The sequence below is a fragment of the Melanerpes formicivorus genome, unplaced genomic scaffold (genome assembly GCF_026170545.1).
Source record: "Melanerpes formicivorus ecotype bairdi unplaced genomic scaffold, bMelFor1.0.p_v2 SCAF_6, whole genome shotgun sequence".
NCBI lineage: Eukaryota > Metazoa > Chordata > Aves > Piciformes > Picidae > Melanerpes > Melanerpes formicivorus.
The window spans coordinates 25,581,941-25,604,722 of NW_027142358.1; the positions used below are offsets into that span (position 1 = coordinate 25,581,941).

At 47.0% G+C, this 22,782-nt stretch overlaps 1 protein-coding gene across 2 annotated transcripts in view; it reads left to right on the forward strand.

Annotated features, from left to right (window-relative positions):
* The window catches only part of LHPP (phospholysine phosphohistidine inorganic pyrophosphate phosphatase), a 106,913-nt gene that overhangs the window by 29,794 nt on the left and 54,337 nt on the right, over nt 1-22,782 (forward strand). For both annotated transcript variants that reach the window (XM_068140174.1, XM_068140176.1), the window contains exon 6: nt 1,528-1,619. In XM_068140174.1, coding sequence (XP_067996275.1) covers nt 1,528-1,619 — 92 coding nt within the window. The remainder of the gene's footprint in view (nt 1-1,527; nt 1,620-22,782) is intronic.

The window sequence follows — 22,782 nt, forward strand, 5'->3', positions numbered from 1 at the left end:
TTCCCCAGGTTGAGGTTCTGCCTCTGTTCTCTTCAGAGTAATCCAGAATGCCTTTGGAAGGTTCAGAGCTGAGGTTTTGCTTATTCATAGTATCATAGTATCATTCAGGGTGGAAGGGACCACAAGGATCATCTAGTTCCAACCCCCCTGCCATGGGCAGGGACACCCCACACTAGATCAGGCTGGCCAGAGCCTCATACAGCCTGGTCTTAAACACCTCCAGGGACGGGGCCTCGACCACCTCCCTGGACAACCCATTCCAGGGCTTCACCACTCTCATGGTGAAGAACCTCCTCCTCACATCTAGCCTGAATCTCCCCACCTCCAGCTTCATTCCGTTCCCCCTAGTCCTATCACTACCTGAGATCCTGAGAAGTCCTTCCCCAGCCTTCCTGTAGGCCCCCTTCAGATACTGGAAGGCCACAATGACGTCACCTCGGAGCCTTCTCTTCTGCAGACTGAACAGCCCCAACTCCTTCAGTCTGTCCCCATAGGAGAGATGCTCCAGCCCTCTGATCATCCTTGTGGCCCTTCTCTGGACACGTTCCAGCACCTCCACATCCCTCTTGTAATAGGGGCTCCAGTACTGGACACAGTACTCCAGGTGGGGTCTCACCAGGGCCGAGTAGAGGGGGAGGATGAATGTTACTGGTTGTGTATATGCTGGTTTATGTTGGAACTGTAAAGTGAACCCCCTCCACTATTTTTAAATCTGAAGAATAAAATAAATGGAGTATTTTTTTTAATGCAGGATGATAATAAACACTTGAAATAGTGAAGATGCAGCTGTTAATGAGAGACTCCTTGGTTAATATGCTTCAATTTAAGAAAGATCTTGAACAAAGATAAGAACTCAGAAATGTGTGTGTGCACTGCATGTTTTCATCACCATTCAGACTAATCTTAGAGCCAGACTGTCTTTTCTCACTCATATTTTTTTTGTATTTTAAATGGAGTTTATTAGTTTTTGCACAGACTTGAGCTGACTGGAACACAAACCGTGTCAGGCCTATACATATCATATCACATTGTGCCAAAATAAATGAACTAAGTCTCACGAGGGTTCTCCAAATTTCTTTATCAACCTGAACATGGGTTGGGACGGAACTCTTTTAAGTTTCACATCTCGGTCATCACCAGCTTTAAGCTTTTGACTGGCTTTTAGAATACCGGTTTTAAGGAGATGTTAAAAAAGTTAAGCTTAATTTAAACTGCTTAGAGCATAGCAGAAATAAAACTACAGAAATCTCAACATCTGGTTTGTGCCAAATAACTTTGATTCCTGTGATTGATTACAAATTGTTCAGGTATGTGCTGCACTAGTTCATTGCTTGAGGAGCTGTAGGGTGAATTATATTCAAGGTAGGATGACTTCTAATCAATACAACGACAATACTATCTTGTTTAATTTGTCTGATGGCAGTATTAACCATCAAATCCAGCTGTTTGTTATGTCAAGGAGTGTGAGGTATGGCAGATATAAAACTCACCTGAGGCCATTTTTTCTGTATTTCATTGCTTTGACAGGCCATCATGATAGGAGATGATATTGTGAATGATGTTGGAGGTGCCCAGCGGTGCGGTATGAGAGCTCTGCAAGTGCGGACCGGGAAGTACAGGTCAGTGCACGCCTCACACTCTGTGCTCTGTGGAAAGCATGGAAATCATGTGGGAATCCTAGAAAGAGGGCAATTAACAGTAGGTGACCATTTTTGTATTTGCCTTTTTTCCAAACAACACTGTGCTCTGATTTTGTTATAACACACTAATTTCTGATAGAAAAGGAGTTATTGCTTGGAGCCTGGCACACGTTCAAAACAAATGCGCAAGACCAGAGTTTTTTCCTGCCTCTTCCAGATCTTTTCCTGTTGGTGACATCAGTTTGCTGTCAATCTACACTTGTATTTGTTGTCTAAACACTCACCTTCTTTGCACCTGTTAGGCTTGGCTGCATAATCGTACAGAGGCTTATTTTGGAAGGGATCTTAGAGATCATCTACTCCAACCTCCCTGTCATGGGCAGGGGTGCCTCTCAATTAGACTTGGTAGCCTCATCCATCCTGGCCTTGAACACTTCTGGGGAGGGGACATCCACAGTCTCCCTGGACAACCTATTTCAGTCTCTCACCACCACTGAAGAAATCCTTCCTATGATCCAGTCTAAACCTACTCTTCCTCAGCTTAAAACCATTCCCTTTTGTCCTATTGCTATATAGCCTTATGAAAAGTCCTTCTCTAGCCTTCCTGTAGATTCCTTTCAGGTATTGTAATGATGACTGTTTTCATTTGCAAAACACAATTGGGGAATACACTGTGTGCATGAAAGTGGCAGGAAGGGGAAAACATGTTGTCTTTGATCTTGTAAAAAGTATTTTGTGTTAAATTACTGCTCTAATTTTTTGAGCACAGAAGTGGTGTCTTTCTTGGGTTTTGCTTGTCTGGGTTTTGCTGCTGCGTGAGAGCGTTGTACGTTTGATAAAAGACGTGTCTGAAACTTTTATCAGGGTTAAGATTGTAAAATTAGGCTGTCGACTCAGTGATCTCTGTGGGTCATATCTCACAGCTTTCTGAAGGACTCCATATGTCTGCTATTTCCTCCAGACATGTACTCAGCAATGAGATGTCTGAAATGAGAGAGCTGTTTCTCCACTTCTCATCTTATTAGAGCTGAGGCTTCTGCAGACTCACTCATCTTTTTCAAATGATCCCTCAAGCCCTTCTCCACGCAGTTGTCTCCATGACCCTGTGCATTCAGTGACTCGAGAGCTACCATCCTGCAGTTGCACATAGCAGACCCGAGTACTGTTGTAAACAGGGCATGGTCCAGAATTGCCTGGTGGTTGACAGTACAAAACTGGGAGGAGCAGCTGACACCCCATGAGACTGTGCTTCCATTCAGAGACCTGGACAGGCTGGAGAGTTGGACAGAAAGGAACCTTATAAAGTTCAACAAGGACAAGTGTAGGGTCCTGTACCTAGAGAGGAATAACCCCACACACCAATACAGGTTAGAAGTTGACCTACTGGAAAGCATTTATGCCCTGAAGGACATGGATGTCTCAGTGGACAAGTAGTTCACCATGACCCAACAATGTGCTCTTATGGCCAGGAAGGGGTGCATTGAGAAGAGTGCAGCCAGCAGGTTGAGGGAGGTTGTTCTGGCCCTCTACTCTGCCCTAGTGAGGCCATGTCTGGAGTATTGTGTCCAGTTCTGGGCTCCTCAGTTCAAGGGAGACACAGAACTACTGGAAAGAGTCCAGTGGAGGCTACAAAGGTGCTGATGGGCCTAGAGGCTCTCTGTGAGGAGAAATGGTTGAGAGACCTGGGGCTGTTTAGCCTGGGGAAGAGCAGCCTGAGAGGGGATCTTCTCAATGCTTGGCAAGAGCTAAAGGGGATGGGGCCAGTCATTTCATAGTGGTGCCCAGCAACAGGACAAGGGTCAATGGGCACAAACTGGAACACAGGAAGTTCCACCATAACATGAGGAAAAACCTCTTTACTTTGAGGATGCCAGAGCCCTGTAGCAGACTGCCCAGAGAGGTTGTGGAGTCTCCTCCTCTGAGGAGATTTCAGACTTGCTCAGACATTATGATCCTAGGCAAGCTGCTCTGGGTGACCTTGCTTTAGCAGGGAGGTTGGACTGAGTGACTTTCAGAGATCCCTTCCAACCCCCACCTTATGTGATTCTGTGCCAATGAAGCCATCATCTGATGCTCAGGCCAGGTTAGGTTTGAAGTAAGCTCAAGGTAAATTTTCAAATGCAGTGCAGACATTGGCCCTTGCATTTAACATTGGAATTCCACAACACTCAAAATCTCTGAACTATAACTGTGCCTCTTCGTAGTAGATACGGTTCAGCAGCACCTGCACAGAATTTATATGCTTAGTGTTTTTCTTGATTTTTCAAGTTCTGAGGCTGTGCAAGAAGGCTGCTCTTTTTGGGAGGGATGCAGCAAGTGGGGATGGTGCCTGCCATAGCCTATCTGAAAAGTTATTTTGTTGGTTTTCGTGTCATTTCGTTTCTCAATTTTCCTTTTAGTGTGCGTAAGGTGATAAAATAATGCCCAGTGCTTTGAGTCTAATGGACCAGTAAGTGATGATTTTATTGTATTGTATTTTGTGCATTTTTGTGCATTCTTGCATCTTTAAGGTTGTACATCTCAAAATCAGTTAGCTTTCTGAACAGAGCTAAAAACATTAAAAAATATTGAAAAGTAAGTGTGTAATTTGTGCCTTTGGGATTATTTGTCTGGCATCTGTGTAATCCCATTAATTTCCTAAAGGAGAAAATAAGGGTTCAACAGTTGTATTACTCTGATATTAATGGGATCACTTTGTGAGAGTATCTTAATATCTCCCTATCTTAATGTCACGCAGATAAGAAGTTGTCAGTGTAAGACACTCTCATTTATGTTTTTTTGGTATACTATCTAAGTTCTTTATCTCTGTGTAGAGAAATAGATTAGACCTTTGCTACTGAAAAAATAACTCCTGGGACATAATTTGGGTGGTGAGACACTGGAGGAGAGCATAGAAGTATAGAGGGAGGAGTGAGGAACATGTAAAGTTTGTTATGCTAAAGGAAAACAACTGTGCAGATTGTATTAAACTTTAAAGATCCAGAAGAAGCAAGACAAAGGAGTTTTCAGGACCTCCATACAAGGTGGTGTAAAACTGGTATTATTTCAGCAACTTAATCCACACTTTGAACCTCATCCTAGGAGCAGCCAGTGTTGAGGAAGACCTTGCAGGAGCCAGGAGAGTGAGAGTCAGGGAGAGAGGCAGCTCCAAGGCTCTGCTGGCTCTGTTTCTGCTTCTCCTCTGGACCTTGACTCACCTGCCAAGCCAATCACCCCCACCCTGCATTCACAAAACCAGTTCCTCAGTTCAGCAGGGATCTGGCACAGGTTGCCAAGGGAGGTTGTGGATGCTCTCTCCCTGTAAGCATTGAAGGCCAGGTTTTATGAGACCTTGAGCAACCTCATCTAGTGGAAGGTGTCCCTGCCCATGCAAGGGGATTAGAGCTAGATGAAGTTTAAGGTCCCTTCCAACCCAAACCATTCTATGAATCTGCTCATCCTAAAATGTACCACAGGTGATTCTGCATCCCAAACTGTTCAGGCAACTGACTTAAACTGTATAGATCATAGAATAGTTTGGGTTGGAAGGCACCTTAATGACTGTCTAGTTCCAACCCCCCTGCCATGGGCAGGGACACCTCCTACTAGATCAGATTGCTCAGAGCCTCATCCACTCACATATAAATATATATGATCATCTGCAGGGAAAAACACTTTCTTGTGTCAAGTTTGAGTCATCATTTCACAGCTGAAAGGGAGTCACCAGCTTTCTAGATGGGGGAAAAAAAAGAAGCTTGTTTTTCACTGTTATGTTTCCTGTTTCAGTCTGTGGTTGCTGTTATCTGAAATAATTTATAGCAGTGAAATCCAGATGAGTGTCTCTCTAAACTGAGCTTGTGGTGGTGTTAGCAGCTGTGAGTAAAATGAAATACCTCTTGTTGGCCGAGAGAGGTCAGAGATGTGTCTGTTTTAAAGAATGGCTGATTTAGTGTGTGTGGAAAATCCAAACACACAGTGAATACTGAGAGACACAAAGAAAAACGAGTGAGTGAAAGCTGATGGATGAGATAAAGTAGAAATAACAGAAAATGTAGTTATTTTATGGTGGGTCTGAAGTCTGATGTAGATTATGTATAGATCCTCCCTTTCACTCCTACAGTAGCTCTTGCTGACACCAAGCTGTGCGCTACACCGAAGCTACACTGGGTGGCACCATTAGTACATTCATGTCACTATCAGGCGCAGCTTCGGGACCTTAAAAGAAGGCTAAAGCTATTTTTGATGAAGTGGAAAGCGCAAAGGTGTCAGGGTTTTGGTGCAGATGAAGAAAGATGAAGAAGATGAAGAAAGACTGAGAGAACTGGGGCTGTTTAGTCTTGAGAAGAGAAGGCTGAGGAGGGAATCTTACTCATGTTTATAGATACCTGAAGGATGTCAAGATGAGGTCTCTTTTTGGTGGTGCCCTGTAACAGGTCAAAGAACAATGAGTATAACATAGAGTCATAGAATCCCAGATTGGAAGGGACGTCAAGGACTGTCTGGTTCAAACTTTCTTAGCAAAAGCATGGTCTAGACAAGATGGCCCAGTACCCTGTTCAGATAGATCTTAAGGGTGTCCAGTGTTGGGGACACCACCACTTCCCTGGGGAGATGATTCCAATGGTTGATTGTTCTCATTGGGAAAAAAATCACCCTTTTGTGTCCAATTTGAATCTCCCCAGAGTGCCTTATAACCATTACCCTTTATCTTTTCCATGTGACTCCTTGTAAAAAATGAGTCTTCATCTTCCTTGTAGCCACCTTATTAATACAGGAACATGGTGATGACATCTTCTGTAATCCTTCTTCTCTAAAGCCTGAACAAACCCAGTTCTCTCAGTCTTTCTTTATATGGCAGCTTCCCAGGCCTTGGATCCTCTTCATGCCCCTTTTCTGGACCCTTTCCAGCCTGTCCACATCATTTTTGTAGAGCAGTTTCAGGTCTGCTGCCCACCAAGTGTGTACCATAGCACAAAAGGCGACACACAAACAGCCATGGTTTACCTTACTGCTTATTGTACAATGACTTCACTGAACACATGCAGATCACAGGCTGAAAAGTTACTCAATGCAACTTAAAAAACATCTTAAAAGATGTGTTGATGAGGTGCTGAGGGACATGGCTTAGTGGTGGACTTGGCTGTGCTGGTTGGATTTTGAGATCTTAAAGGTCTTCTCCAACCTACATGATTCTATGATCTTACTTGCTTTAGTAAGCCAGAAGTAGTCCCCTCTGTCCCTGAAAGCCTTTTATGGAAAGAAGGAGTTGAGCTGCTGTTGCAGAGGTTTCAACAGTAGATAGGAGCAGGCAGGTCTTCTGTGCGGTGAACAGCCTCTAGCTGGGTGCAGGAAGCTGACTTCAGCCTGTGTTGGCCCAGAAGCCGTTCTCTATGGTGGTGTTTGTGCCATGTTGTTCAGTGACCGTGGTGACGGGTGCCAGATCCCTGCTGAACTGAGGAACTGGTTTTGTGAATACAGGGTGGGGGTGATTGGCTTGGCAGGCGAGTCAAGGTCCAGAGGAGAAGCAGAAACAGAGCCAGCAGAGCCTTGGAGCTGCCTCTCTCCCTGACTCTCACTCTCCTGGCTCCTGCAAGGTCTTCCTCAACACTGGCTGCTCCTAGGATGAGGTTCAAAGTGTGGATTAAGTTGCTGAAATAATACCAGTTTTACACCACCTCGTATGGAGGTCCTGAAAACTTCTTTGTCTTGCTTCTTCTGGATCTTTAAAGTTTAATACAATCTGCACAGTTGTTTTCCTTTAGCATAACAAACTTTACATGTTGAAAGTAGAATAACTTGAAAGTAGAATAAACCAGGTTGGAAGAGACCTTCAAGATCATTGCGTCCAACCTATCACCCAACACCACCCAATCAACTAACCCATGTAACCAAGCACCCTGTCAAGTCTCCTCCTGAACACCTCCAGTGACGGCGACTCCACCACCTCCCCAGGCAGCCCATTCCAATGGGCAATCACTCTCTCCGTGTAAAACTTCCTCCTGACCTCCAGCCTGAACTTCCCCTGGCGCAGCCTGAGACTGTGTCCTCTTGTTCTGGTGCTGGCTGCCTGGGAGAAGAGACCAACCTCTGCCTGTTTACAACCCCCCTTCAGGTAGTTGTAGAGAGCAATAAGGTCACCCCTGAGTCTCCTCCTCTCCAGGCTAAGCAGCCCCAGCTCCCTCAGTCTCTCCTCATAGGGCTTGTGTTCCAAGCCCCTCACTAACTTCGTTGCCCTTCTCTGGACTCGTTCCAGCAAGTCAACATCCTTCCTAAACTGAGGGGCCCAGAACTGGACACAGTACTCGAGGTGTGGCCTAACCAGTGCAGCGTACAGGGGCAGAATGACCTCCCTGCTCCTGCTGGCCACACTGTTCTTGATGCAGGCCAGGATGCCATTGGCCTTCTTGGCTGCCTGGGCACACTGCAGGCTCATGTTCATCCTACCATCAACCAGCACCCCCAGGTCCCTCTCTGCCTGGCTGCTCTCCAGCCACTCTGACCCCAGCCTGTAGCACTGCATGGGGTTGTTGTGGCCAATGTGCAGAACCCGGCACTCGGATGCGTTAAATCTCATGCCGTTGGACTCTGCCCATTTGTCCAGCCTGTCGAGGTCTCTCTGCAAAGCCTCTCTACCCTCTAGCAGATCAACTCCTGTCCCCAGCTTGGTGTCATCAGCAAATTTACTGATGATAGACTCAATGCCCTCATTCAGATCATCAATAAAGATGTTCCTCACTCCTCCCTCTATACTTCTATGCTCTCCTCCAGCAGGACTTCTTCACTTTGAGGGTGATAGAGCAATGGACCAGGCTGCCCAGAGAGGTTGCAGAATCTCCTCTGGAGTGATTCTAGACCTACCTGGACACCTGGCAACCTGTCCTAGGTGACCCTGCTTTAGCAGGATGGTTGGACTAGGTGATCTCTGGAGATCCTTTCCAGCCTCCACCACTCTATGATTCTGTGACTTCATCTTGAGAGCCGAATTCCTTCTCATCAGCCAAACTGGGAAGAGCAGGGGTTAGGCCATGAAATTCAGTAAATAATGTCTGCAGCATGGAATAACATTTCTTGTTGGCACAAGTCAGGGCAATAGTTGGAAGGTGTAGGCATAAAATGGTGTTTTGAGTTGTCCTCAGTCAGCTTGGTTATTTAACATGGGGTGTGGAGTTGGATTGGTCAGGTATAGCCTTTCTTCGGTGTAAAATCCAAATGCAGAGGGTCAGTCTGGGCTACAGGTTTGCCTGCCATCAGTTTGTCCCATCTACAGAACAGATGAGGCCATAGAATCGCCTGGTTGGAGAAGACCTTAAGATCATTGAGTCCAACCATAACCTAACATCTCCCTGAACATAACTGTTAGACCACATCCCTAAGCTCCTCATCCAAACATCTTTTAAACACTTCCAGTGATGGTGACTCCACCACTTCCTTGGGCAGCCTGATTCAGTGCCTGATGACCCTTTCAGTAAAGATGTTTTTTTCTACTATCCAATCTAAGGCTCTTCTGGTGCAACTTGAGGCCATTTCTTCTCACCTTATCACTTGTTACCTGGGAGAAGAGGACAGCCTCCACATTGCTCCTACCTCCTGTCAGGAGGCCCTTGCTGCAGACTCTCATGTGCCAAGAGGAGAAGGTGGTGTTGGGTATTTCAGCACCGGGATATCTGATGGTGATTATAGAGTTTCTGTGCACATCTGTGTGGAGGCCCTTCAAAGCCAACATCTTTCCCATCTCAGAAGAAGATGTACTTGTCTTCTTGCTCAGGGAATGTGCTAATTCCACTTGCAGCTAATTGGCCTTGACATCAAACCAATAATACAACTATTGATTCTGCAGTGCTGTGTAATGCCTTCATTCCTCTTTGGAGCTTGCAAGTTAGAGCAGAGAAAAATCACTTTGAGCCTTCTCCAACTCTCTGCCCATAAAGTCGGAAACAGCTTTCAGGTGTGTCAGTGCTCAGATTGCAGGTGGTTCTTGGCAGGGTGGAAGAATTACTTATCCCTTTCTCCTCCTTGATATTTACAGGTCTTGATTTGTAAGTAAAGAATTTCTCATCACTGATGCATGAAGGTAGCTAGGAATATTCCTGGCAGTGGTACCCCCTGCTCTGGCTCAGCTGTGGGGTCTGAAATGGTTTCAGAGCCTGGCAGTATAGTTTCATCGCCTCTCAGTGACTGTGTGAGGTTTTCTTGGTTTTAATAGGCTGGTACTGCAACATCCCTGAGCTGCCTTGTTATGGACTTAAAGGATATGCTGGAGATGAAGGATAAAAGGACAGAGGTCTGTGAGAGCTGTCATCTCTCTCCACTGTTCTCTAGGAGAACTGGGTCAAGTTACTTCATGTTGCTGTTCTTCAGTTTCCCCACTTTATAATTACCCTCTGAGAATAATTATCCCAACTTTCTTAATAAAGTGGCTTGCGATGTGTTCCTCTTATCCAGCAGAGGAAAATGTACACAATTTGTACAGATTTATAGGAAATGGACTTACCAGGAGCAAAAACAAGATGTGACCAAGACAAAAGTTGTGACAAAGGGAAAAGTCTTTTAGGCTGCCATTGTCAACTGGATAAGGATTGATAACAACAGAGTGGGTTGTTATAATAACCTTCTAAATGAAGCTATCAAAGTCCCGCACTATCCTGCACTACATCCTGGGCTCCAGGCTGGTGAAGTAAGAGTTTGATGGATGGACCATTCAGTGGATAAAGAACTGGCTTGAGGGCTGCACCTGAAGGGTGGCTGTCACTGGGTCCATGTCCAAGTGGAGACCAGTTACAAGTGGAGTGCCTCAGGGATCAGTTCTGGGACCAGTCTTGTTTAACATCTTTGTCGGTGACATGGACAGTGGCATTGAGTGCACCCTCAGCAAGTTTGCTGATGACACCAAGCTGTGTGGTGCAGCAGACATGCTGGAGGGAAGGGATGCCATCCAGAGGGACCTTGACAGGCTGGAGAGGTGGGCTCATGACAACCTCATGAAATTAAACAAGACCAAGTGCAAGGTCCTGCATCTGGGTTGGGGCAATCCCAGGCACCGATATAGGCTGGGCAGTGACTGGCTTGAGAGCAGCCCTGAAGAAAAGGACCTGGGGGTGCTGGTGGATGAGAAGGTCAATGTACTGTGTCCAGTTCTGGGCCCCTCAATTTAAGAAGTACATTGAGACGCCTGAACGTGTCCAGAGAAGGGCAACGAGGCTGGTGAGAGGCCTCGAGCACAAGCCCTATGAGGAGAGGCTAAGGGAGCTGGGATTGTTTAGCCTGGAGAAGAGAAGGCTCAGGGGAGACCTTATTGCTGTTTACAACTACCTGAAGGGAGGTTGTAGCCAGGAGGGAGTTGGTCTCTTTTCTCGGGCAACCAGCACCAGAGCAAGAGGGCACAGTCTCAAGCTGCACCAGGGGAAGTTTAGGCTCGAGGTGAGGAGGAGGTTTTTCACAGAGAGAGTTGTTAGCCATTGGAATGGACTGCCCAGGGAGGTGGTGGAGTCACCATCCCTGGAGGTGTTCAAGAGGGGATTGGACATGGCACTTGGTGCCATGGTGTAGTAGTCATGAGGTGTTCTGTGACAGGTTGGACTTGATGATCTTTGAGGTCTTTTCCAACCTTATTGGTTCTATGTGTGCACTTGCAGCCCAGAAAGCCAATCACATCCTGGGCTGCATCAAGGGAAGCATAGCCAGCAGGTCGAGGGAGGTGATTCTCCCCCTCTACTCCACCCTGGTGAGACCCCACCTGGAGTACTGTGTCCAGTTCTGGACCCCTATTACAAGAAAGATCTGGAGGTGCTGGTACGTGTCCAGAGAAGGGCCACGAGGAGATCAGATAGCTGGAACACCTCTCCTATGAGGACAGACTGAGGGAGTTGGGGCTGTTCAGTCTGGAGAAGAGAAGGCTCCCAGGTGACCTAATTGTGGCCTTCTAGTGTCTGAAGGGGGCCTCCAAGGAAGCTGGTGAGGGACTTTTTAGGGTGTCAGGTAGTGATAAGACTAGGGGGAATGGAGCAAAAGTAGAAGTGAGTAGATTCAGATTGGATGTTAGGAACCTGGTGATTCTATGATTCTGTGATACTGTATAAGTGTATTGAAAGGATTGTTTAGTCTGGCTGGACAGATGGGCAGAATCCAACGGCATGAGATTTAACACATCCAAGTGCTGGGTTCTGCACATTGGCCACAACAACCCCATGCAGTGCTACAGGCTGGGGTCAGAGTGGCTGGAGAGCAGCCAGGCAGAGAGGGACCTGGGGGTGCTGGTCGATGGTAGGCTGAACATGAGCCTGCAGTGTGCCCAGGCAGCCAAGAGGGCCAATGGCATCCTGGCCTGCATCAAGAACAGTGTGGCCAGCAGGAGCAGGGAGGTCATTCTGCCCCTGTATGCTGCACTGGTTAGGCCACACCTCGAGTACTGTGTCCAGTTCTGGGCCCCTCAGTTTAGGAAGGATGTTGACTTGCTGGAACGAGTCCAGAGAAGAGCAACAAAGTCGGTGAGGGGTTTGGAACACAAGCCCTATGAGGAGAGGCTGAGGGAGCTGGGGTTGCTTAGCCTGGAGAGGAGGAGACTCAGGGGTGACCTTATCACTCTCTACAACTACCTGAAGGGAGGTTGTAGACAGGCTGATGATGGTCTCTTCTCCCAGGCAGCCAGTACCAGAACAAGAGGACACAGTCTCAGGCTGCGCCAGTGGAGGTTCAGGTTGGATGTTAGGAAGAAGTTCTATACAGAAAGAGTGATTGCGCTATGGAATGGGTTGCCTGGGGAGGTGGTGGAGTCGCCGTCATTGAAGGTGTTCAGAAGGAGACTTGATGGGGTGCTTGGTGCCATGGGTTAGCTGTTTGGGTGCGTTGGATTGGTTGATGGGTTGGACACGATGATCTTGAAGGTCTCTTCCAACCTGGTTTGGTTTATTCTAATAAAGTTTATTCTAATGGTTTATTCTAAGAGGAAGCTGAGGAGAAACCTCATTGCTCTCTACAACTCCCTGAAAGGACATTGGAGTGAGGTGGGGGTTGGTCTCTTCTCCCTAGTGTCAGATGATAGAATAAGAGGAAATGGCCTGAAACTGTGCAAGGGGAGGTTTAGATTGGATGTTAGGAAACCTTTTTTTACTAAAAGAGTGGTTAGGCATTGGAACAGGCTGCCCAGGGACATGGTGGAGTCACCATCCCTGGAAGTATTCAAGAAATGTGTGGACATGGCACTTCAGGACATAGCTTATTTGCTGTGGTGACCTTATGTTGATGGTTGGACTTGATGATCCAACTTGATGAACCAATTCTATGATTCTGTGAAAGCTTATGGCACCTTTTGCAATGAAATAGTCCTATCTTGAAGTTCTGCAGAGAAGCAGCATTCCTCCACCCACCCTTGCTTTTTTGCTGGCTGCGTTACTAACCACAGCCTAGATGAACAGTTTTATTAGTTTGTTCACATCTCCTGGGTCTTGATGGAACATACCAGAGGGTGTAATGAGAACCAACAGGCAGAGGCACTCCCTTTGTGCTGAAACACAACCAGAGGCATTCTGATGGCCTCAGACTCCTGATAATTAAGGCTGTTTCAAGTATTAAGTGGAAAGACAGCCAACCCATATTTACACCATGAAAAGCTGTGTTATAATCCGTGTTAGTTAACATCTTAAGCAATGTTTATTAAAGCTTAGTGTCAGCAAATTGGGTTTCATACTGGCATGAGAGCTGGTTGCAGGCAATACTGAAGCATAGTCTTAGTCACCTTTTATCTTGCATTCAAATCAGGCTGCTCTGTCCATGTGAGGATCTTCACATGTGTGTGTATATTTCTTGACCACAACTTGGTTACCATAATCTCTGAATCAGCTATGGAGAGGAACTTCAGAGTAAATGCTGCAGTGCATACTCAGCTGATAACAGCCTGAAATTTTCCTAGTGCATTCAGGTGTCCAGACACAGAAATTCCCCTTGCCCTTGTCCTTTTCTTTATTCGCAGGTTAATTCATTCCTTGGTACCATATTAAACCTCTGGGAAGCAGGCTGCACTCAGGACATAGCCATGCTAGGTGCTGTATGGATGCTCATATGTAATTGTGAAAACAGTAGTCTGAATATAAACAATGAGATCAGTCTGTAAGGAGAGCAGGGGCAAGGATAAATGAGGGAGGTATGTACCAGATCAGTGAGGGAAAACTGTTACTCATCAGTGTCTATCTGTCTAACAACCCATTTTTCCTCACTGTTCCTGCTCTAATCAACCCTCACATCTCAAACACTTACAAAAGGAAGCAATTTGCATTTTGCAGATCAAGATAGTAGTGACCACAACAGCAGTTTTGCTTCCTCTCTTGCTTCCCATCTAGACAACGCATGCAGTAGCAAAGACAGCTGCCCTAAAGGTTTCCATTTCTCCTCTTCTGAAGTTGACGTTCAGCCTGGAGAAGACTTCTCTTCTCCAGACCTTTACTCTGAGCTTTCAGCACTTAAAGGGGCCAATAAGAAAGATGGGGACAGACTTTTTAGCAGTGCCTGTTGTGACAGGAGAAGGGATGATGGTTTTAAACTAAAAGAGGGAAGATTCAGACTTGAGATAAGGAGAGAATGTTTTACACTGAGGGTAGTGAAATACTGGCACAGGGTGCTCAGAGAGGTAGTAGATGCCCCATCCCTGGAACCATTCCAGGCCAGATTGGGAGGGACTGTGAGCAACTATAGTTACGGATGTCCCTGCTTACTGTGGAGGGTTTCAACTAGATGACCCTTAAAGGTAACTTCCAACACAAACCATTCTATGATTCTATAAAGGGATGAAAGAGGAGATGATACCAACTGCTACTGGAAGCAAGAGACAGTGGGACCTAGGATGGCATGTGGCTCAGGTGGGCTTGTTGTATAGGACTAAACCACTTCCAGACCCTCTCTGAAAAGCATCCAAAGCTAATGGCCATTTTGCTGTCATTCTCTTTTGCTCTGGTGCCTCAATGTCTTGGTCATGCATTCTCTTTCATTGTGAGCTGGCAACCATTGTCCACCCAGCCCAGCCATGTACACTCATGCAATCTGCATGAGAAACACCAGAGCCCTTGGCAGCAACACCGTTGTGTTTCTCCTCTCCCTGCAGATACATAATTAATGAGCTGAGGTGCTGTTGGCAGCACTGCCTGAAAAGAGAAACCTCAGGGGCTTTCCGTGGTTTCTGCAGGGTGTGTTGATCTCCTGCAGAGCACCCACTGTCCCTGCAGACTCCTGTGGCCTCCCCTGAGCTGCCTGTCTGAGGGGACCTTCATGCTTATCGTAGGACAAGCCTACCTGCAGCTCGTGTCAGACCCTCAGCCTCCCTCCCTGGTACAAGCCCCTGCAGTGCAGTCTACAAGATGGGACAGGGAGCAACTCCTTGCTTATTTTTAACTTCAGGGACCTTTTTTCAGCGCCAGCATAAGGCTGCAGTAGATAAATTCCCCAGAGAAGCAGTCGTGGGAGCTGGCCGAGCTCAGCAGTGTTTCTCAACACTTGTCACTTGCAGAATGCCGAGCTGTATTAGCTTGTTCAACATTTGACAGCGGTGATGAATACCAGCCCCATCCCCAACTACTTCATCTCCGTAAAAATGCTAATGAGCGTGTTGAAATGTGCTGCAGAAGTGGCAGAGCTGGGACAGCTGCACAACGGTGGTTCCACTAGGGATTTCCTTTTTTAAAAAAAAAAAACAACCACACCACAGGTTCCTCTTCTCTGCATATTTTTTTCCCTGTGGTCAAATATCATCCCAACTCGCTTGGTGCATGGAGCCCAGCAGTGAGCGTCATGGGGAGGGTGGCAGAAGGGGAGGCTGATAAAACCCAGGCAGAGCATTATTTTCAAAGGGAGACAGAAGCAAATAAGAGTGGCAGGCCAAGTCAGCTGCTGATTTGCCCTCAGAGCAAATGGTTCAGTATCTGAAATTCAATCTTCTGGCTTGGGCTCTTGCTTACATTGTAAACGTGCTCAGAAGCCAGAGTGCTGGAGCAGTACCTTGTGCTGGCATCCTGCAAGCAGAAAACAACTGAGCGTTTGTACTTTAACCCTGTGCTCTGTGGCCCATAGACACTGCAGGGTCACCCGCAGGCTTATATAGTGAGATTTGTTTTTATCATGGAATTGTGGAATGGTTTGGGTTGGAAGGTGCCTTTAAAGGTCACCTAGTCCACCCTCACTGCAGCGAGGAGGAACATCTTCAACTATATCATGTTGCTCAGTACCCTGTCCAACCTGACCTGGCATGTGCCAGGCATGGAGCTTCTACCACCCTTTCTGCCTGTCTTTCAGCACCCTCAGTGTGAAAATGTCTTCTTTCTCTCTAGTCTGAATCCCCCTCATTTAGTCTAAAACCGTCACCCCTTGTCCTGTCACAACAGGCCCTGCTAAAACAGTCCATCCCTATCTTTCTTATCAGCCCCTGTAAGTACTGAAAGGCTACAGTAAAGTCCTGGAGCCTTCTCTTCTCCAGGCTGAACAACCCCAACTTCCAGCCTTTCTTCACAGGAGAAGTGCTCCAGCCCTCTGAAAGTGTTTGTGGCCTCCTCTGGACCTGTTTCAACAGGTCCATGTATTTCCTGTGCTGAGGTCTCCAGAGCTGGACACAGTACTCCAGGTTGGCTCTCAAAGAGAGAGTTGTTTAAACAACAAACCCAGAGTCCCTGGCATGGTATCTACTCTAGAGATGCAGAGCAGGGCAGTGTTTGTATTCATGTCTGCTTGGGCACACAGCCACACAGTTGTAGGGGGACCTGGATGCTCAGAGGTGGGGTGAGCTCAGAGGGCCACCAGCCACCATGACTGGTCCTTGAGCCATGCTGGGAGCCCTTCTGCTTGTGTGTGGCTTTTGCAGCAGCTACAGATGGGTGTTTGTTGAGGTGCGTGGGAGCTGCCAGCCTGCTCCAGGCTATGGGAGAAGCTGCAGGACATGGGAATTGCTGCCCCTTCAGCTGCTTCTGCTGGGCTTGGGCTGGTGGCTGGTTTTCATCCCCTTCAGGAGGCATGATGTGACTTGCCTGTGTTACAAATAAAGCAAGGAACAGTGCCAGCTTTAGATCTTCTGCAAGCACTTGGGGAACTCCAATGGCTTCATCTGTGAGTGCTCATGTACTCTGCTGGGCTGTGCTCTTCACTGTGGATGAAGACAGCTGGGGCTGGGATGTGACTCATGTTCACACTTTGCCCTGAAACCATCATGATTCTTGTCCATGGTTTCTAGCCATTGTTGACAACATATGTGGTTATGCCTCATCCCTGTGCGATTGCAGATTGGCGAGAGATGAGCTCATTCAGCATGCAGGGCTGGTGCCGGTGCCTGGGGTCTGTGTCCTGTGTTGAGCCATCAGCCTCTCTAAAAATGATGATGGTCCTTGGGGGCCATGTGGAGCACTGGCTGGCTGCTGCCTGCAGCTGCTGCACATGCTGTCACTCTCCGTATCAACCTGCAGCTCATCGCAAAAGCTTCTTTCTTTTTCCATCTGTGCTTACTTTGTCTTCTAAAGCACTTAATCCTCCAGTAGGACTTCTTTGCTGTGAGGGTGCCAGAGCCACGGAGCAGGCTGCCCAGAGAGTCTGGGGAGTCTCCCTCTCTGGAGACATTTCTAAACCCCTCTGGAGACATTGTGATCCTGGATAACTTCCTGTGGATGACCCTGCTTTAGTGGGAAGGTTGGATTTGATGATCTCCAGAGGTATCTTCCAACCCCCACCATGCTGGGATTCTGCAGCTCTGTGAGCTGGTCTCCCTGGGTTGCCTCTGCAGAGAGCTGGAGAGCTGGGCATGTGTAGCTCTAAATCTTCTCATCCTAAAGCAGGCCAAGTGGTTCTGGATGTGCTCTGGAGAAGTTTCCTCTGCCCCCTGCGCAGGTTTGGCTTGGTGGGAACCAGCTCTACCCACATCAATTGCCTCAATTACCAAAGCACAACATCAATGTGTTGATCAATGTGTTGCAAGGAGGTAAATTAATGCAAAGAGTTATTTCATCACTAATGAGAATCTGAGGGGAAATGGGGAGGCACAGCCAGGTGATGAAGTTACCAGAGCCAGATGGGTGTGTGCCAGCTCACAGGCTGTAGGCTGCTCAATACCCAAGGTTCTAGAGCACAAATCTTAAGAGGAGCAGCTGAGGGAATTGGGATTGTTTAGTCTGGAGAAGAGGAGACTTAGGGGGGACCTCATTGCTCTCTACAACTACCTGAAAGAAGGTTGGAGTGAGGGTGGGGTTGTTGCCTTCTCTCTAGTATCAGGTGATAGAATGGGAGGAGGTGGCCTGAAATTGTGGCAGGGGAGGTTTAGGTTTGATGTGTGGAAAAATTACTTGACTGACAGAATGGTCAGGCATTGGAGCAGGCTACCCAGGGAGGTGGTGGGGTCAGCACCCCTGGAGGTGTTAAGAAATGTGTGGACATGCACTTAGGGAAATTGTTTAATGGCTATGGTGGTCTTAGGTGGATAGTTGGACTCAATGATCTTAGAAGTCTTTTTTGACTGAAACTGCTGTGCAGTGCCAGATCAAATTCAGACCCTGGGCTTTGGATTTGCTGTTGCAGCTTGTGGAGGGTGGGAGGGAGCCTGGAGCAGTTTTCATCTTGGCATGAAGTGCTGGAGCAAAGCAGCTGCTGCCTGCCTTGAAAAGGGGCTCCTGTGCAGCAGAGCCCCTTCACATGCCACAAAGCCCAACTTTGTTCAGACCCCAGCAGGCGTCTGCACTTGAATAACGTGCACCGCTCAGCTCGGCTATTGGCTGCACGACGCTGAAATCAGGCCTGAAAACAGGAGGATGACTGACCCTGAAGTGAAGGATTTTCACTCATAACCCAGCTTGGCATCCATCCAGGATGACATCATCTGGAGGGGAAGTTGGAAAAGCTTCCAATTTGTTCTTTCTGTGCAGGAGCGTTAAACGCATGTGTCAGCAGATAATCAGGCAGCACTTTCGCTGTGGCCATGAATCAAGGGAAAAAGGGAGTGGGGAAGTAAAGATCTAAAGATGGAGGAGAAGGATTGGAGCTGCTGGTCAAAAGAAGGGGGTTGGAAGCATTGTCTGTTCATAACTCTAAGGGAGATGATGGGAGGAAAAAGGCTCTCATTCAGGCAGCGCCTGTAACATAAATCAGAATCATACAATCAGCTGGTTAGGGAAGACCTTAAGATCATGGAGTCCAGCCATAACCTAACATCTCCCTGTATATAGACCATGTCCCTAAGCTCCTCATCCAAACGTCTTTCTAGCACCTCCAGGGATGGTGACTCCTCCTGGACAGCTTGTTCCATTGCCTGATGACCCTTTCAGTGAAGAAATTTTTCCTAATATCCAAACTAAATGTCCCCTGGTGCAACTTGCGGCCATTTCCTTTCCTCCTAGCCCTTGGTACCTGGGAGAAGAGGACAGCCCCCACTTCACTCTCTGCAATTATCTGAATGGAGGCTGTAGCAATGAGGTCTCCCCTGAGCCTTTTCTTCTCCAAGCTAAATAGCCCCAGCTACCACAGCTGCTTCTCATAGGACTTGTATTCAGGACTCCTCACCAGCCTCCTTGATCTTCTCTGGACATGCTCCATCACCTCAGTGTCCTTGTACCAAGGGGCCCAAAACTGAAGAGTTTTGTTTCCTTGTAGGTGAGATACAATTCAGGTTCTGACCCATCAGTCCACCCAGAGACATCTGCTGATATTAGTCACAGTCGTGTTTGAATCTGCATGATTCAGACTTGCAGTGCATGGATTCTGCTCGCAATGGCCGTGGATGCATTGAAGGTGGCCAGATACTGAAAGACCTCCCTTGGTTTCATCTCTGATATTTGAAAGCAGCTTTCCCCAGGCTGACCTTCAGGGATTTGACCCAAATCAGTGCTCAGGTAGTATGAATGACTTTGCTATCATTGTTCTAAATCCAAATTGCTTGAACTCAGTTCCTCATATTTCTGTGCTAAGCTTCTTTATTTTCTTTTAAAATTGTAGCATGTAAAAAATACAGTAGGCAGTTTGCCTCTGAAACTTGACATCTTTTTCTCTCTGGATGCTGCCAAGTGACTCCTGTGCTGATCTTCTAGCAAGGACACTTTTACCTCAGTGTTGATGAGTGCACACTGGAATTCATAGCTCTTTTCAAATGGTGAGAGCTAAGTATGGGGTGTCTCCATTATCTATTTTCCTTCTGCCTTCTAAACTCTCATTACATATTTATAATGCTGTTACAGCAGAGATGCCTAAAGCACAACTGTGGGCAGTGTTTGGTCTCAGAATCCCAAATAAAGATGGAAAAAAGTGCTGTTGCTATGTAAACACTGTGTCAAGAGCTGATTTCATGTGTCCTGCTGGGCATTTTTAACCAATAATAATAATGAAAAAAGGAGAAGAGTTATACCATATCAGTGTCTAATCTAATATGAAACCAATTGATTTGGTTAGAGACTGAGAAGTGTTCAGGCAGCCCCTTCCTGGGATTTTCATGCTCTTAGGTCATCAGAGCAGTGAAACTCTTCCTCCAGAGAAGCCACTGTATAGACATCTGCCGGCACAACAGGTGTAGATGAGCTGCTTCCTCAGCCCTTGGGCAGGATTTGTCTGACTAAGCAGGAGGGTATTTCTGGTAGTCTACTGGGAAGTGACCAGGTTACAGTTGCAAAGGTGTTTCATTGGCTTTGAGTAAACCCATGGAAAGAAGATGAAAGCCTAGGCAGGGTCAGGAATTGACTTCCTATACTAGGGATAAGTATGGTGGTTTCAAAGCAGGTACAAGCTGGCAGTGGTTACCATGCAGTGAGGAGCCAGCACTGAGGATGCCAGGCTTTGGTTGTCTCAGCAGGGCATTTCTGAGTCCAGGAGTGTTGTAGGTGATGAACTGGCTATGAACCTTGTGGATTGAAGACAACTGTGGAATTGGGGGGCAAAGTGGGAGGTAAAACATCCAGAAAGGCTCTGAAGTCTCAGCTAAAGTCTTCTCTGTCTCCCTGTTCTCTGCAGGGTTGTGTTGTTACCATCTCTGCTCTGGTGCTGAAGCTTCCTCCTGCTGCTGTTGTACTTGAGTAGATATTTTCTAACATGGTATTCTCTGTAGGAACTCCTAGAAACCATGAAAAATGTACAAGGGTGTTTGGCTCTCTATGGAGCCTTTTTGACCAAGGAAAGAAAAGTGGTAGAAATGACTCTGTGATGTGTTTGTAAATTTAGACAGTTTCCCTATGTTTTACTCACTTTTTGTGTGAAAGTTTGAAGCCTCTCTGACTGAGAGATGTATCTGTTTGCAGCTAGACTGTGAACATTCTTAGATTTTGACCCCTGATATTCTTTATTGAGTCCATCCTAACTGGACTAGCAATGTGAAAGGCAGGGACCTAAACCTGAACAGCTGGAATAAATCCCATGTGGGCTGCTGGTGGATGCCAGTCTCACTGTAGGTCAGCTGCTCCATTACAGATCCCTCGTTTCACACAGCATTAATGGAGCTGACATCGATGAAAGCAAGGCACACACTGGAAGAGCTGGCTTTTATTCTTGCAGACAGGGCTCTTTGTTTTTCCTTTGCTGGTTGAGATGTTCTAGCAAACATTCAACTTCCTTGTCATCTTTAAACTATGTAGAGAGGTGGGGAGTTGGCTTTCACCAAGGCAAATGGACTTGAGCTTTTGAAAAGTTCCTTCCTGCAGTTTTTGGCATGACTGATCACACTGCTCTCAGCAGTCCCTGAGCTTCATGATACAGTAGTTTTGCACAAAGCTGTATTTTTAGGCACATGAGCTATTAGAGCTGCATCTCTTTAAAACATGTCCCTAGACAGTCATCCTGGGGTTTCTCACACAGAGTTGGAGATGGGCACAGAAAACTTACTTGGGAAGAAGGAGTGGGCTCAGGGGCTGTGAGATAGTGGCCAGAGGTGCTGGTGGACACACAGTGATGACCATCACTGCTGCCTGTAGCACAAGCTGTCAAACAGCATTCAGGTAAAAATATTTCATGCTGAAAGACCAGTATAGCATGAATTCAGCCATACTGTACATTCAACCTGAGGAGAAGTCCTTAAGGAAATGAATGTTCACATTCCCATCCCCACACTGAATCCTTCTGTCCCCATCTCACAGAGCAGACACCTCCTCATATGTGCTGGGACTTACAGACCAACAATTTCCCCTCACCAGTCACTGGTTTCCATGGAGGTTTTTCTGCAGTGTCTTTCTGGCAGCTAAATACCAGCATTAATGCATTTATTTCCAGAGGGGAGTTTTGAGTATTGTGTCCAGCTCTGGGGTTCTCATCACAGGAAAGACATGAACCTATTGGATTGGATCCGGAGGAGGGCCTTGAAGATGATCAGAGGGCTGGAACCCCTCTGCTATGAGGACAGGCTGAGAGTGGTGAGGTTTTTCAGGCTGGACAGGAGAAGGCTCCAGGGAGACTTTATTGACAATTTCAGTACTCAAAGGGGCTTATAAGAAAGCTGGGGACAGACTTTTTAGCAGGGTCTGTTGTGACAGGAGAAGGGGTGATGGTTTTGAACTAAAAAGAGGGGAGATTTAACCTAGAAATGAGGAGGGAAATGTTTTACAGTGAGAATGTTGGAACACTGGCCCAGGTCGCCCAGAGAGGTGGTAGATGCCCCATCCCTGGAACCATCCCAGGTCGGGCTGGATGGGGCGCTAAGCAACCTACTGTAGTTAAAGATGTTATTGCTGACAGCAGGGGGTTGGTGCTAGATGACCTTTAAAGGCCCCTTCCAACCCAACCCACTCTGATTCTGCGACTCTCTGATTTGATATCTTGCCTTAACTGTGCATACAGGGATGAGAAGCACAGAGGTTAAAACAAAGGCTGGCCAAGAGGTCAATCACTGACATGTTTCGTTTGAAAGTACTTGAGCACTATGTGTAAACGTATGTTGGAAATGCTGTGGGGGCATCTCTGTGGGTTCAGTCCTGCTGCAGGCGGGCTCCCACCTGGCTCTAGGCAGGCTTTTGGAAAATCACAATGCCCAAAGGAATGCCTGGATCATGGAGAAACAACATGGCTGGGCAGAAGGAGATTATTGAGCATTTTAATTGCAAAAGCACCTCTGAATCCCTTCATTTGGTGTTGGAGATGCCAGTCTCCTTTAGGCTAGATCACACAGGCTCTGTGGAGGTTGCTCTTCCCTCTGTAGTGGTTCCTACTGATGGAGTTAAAGGAGGACTTTGAGGCCGTCTCC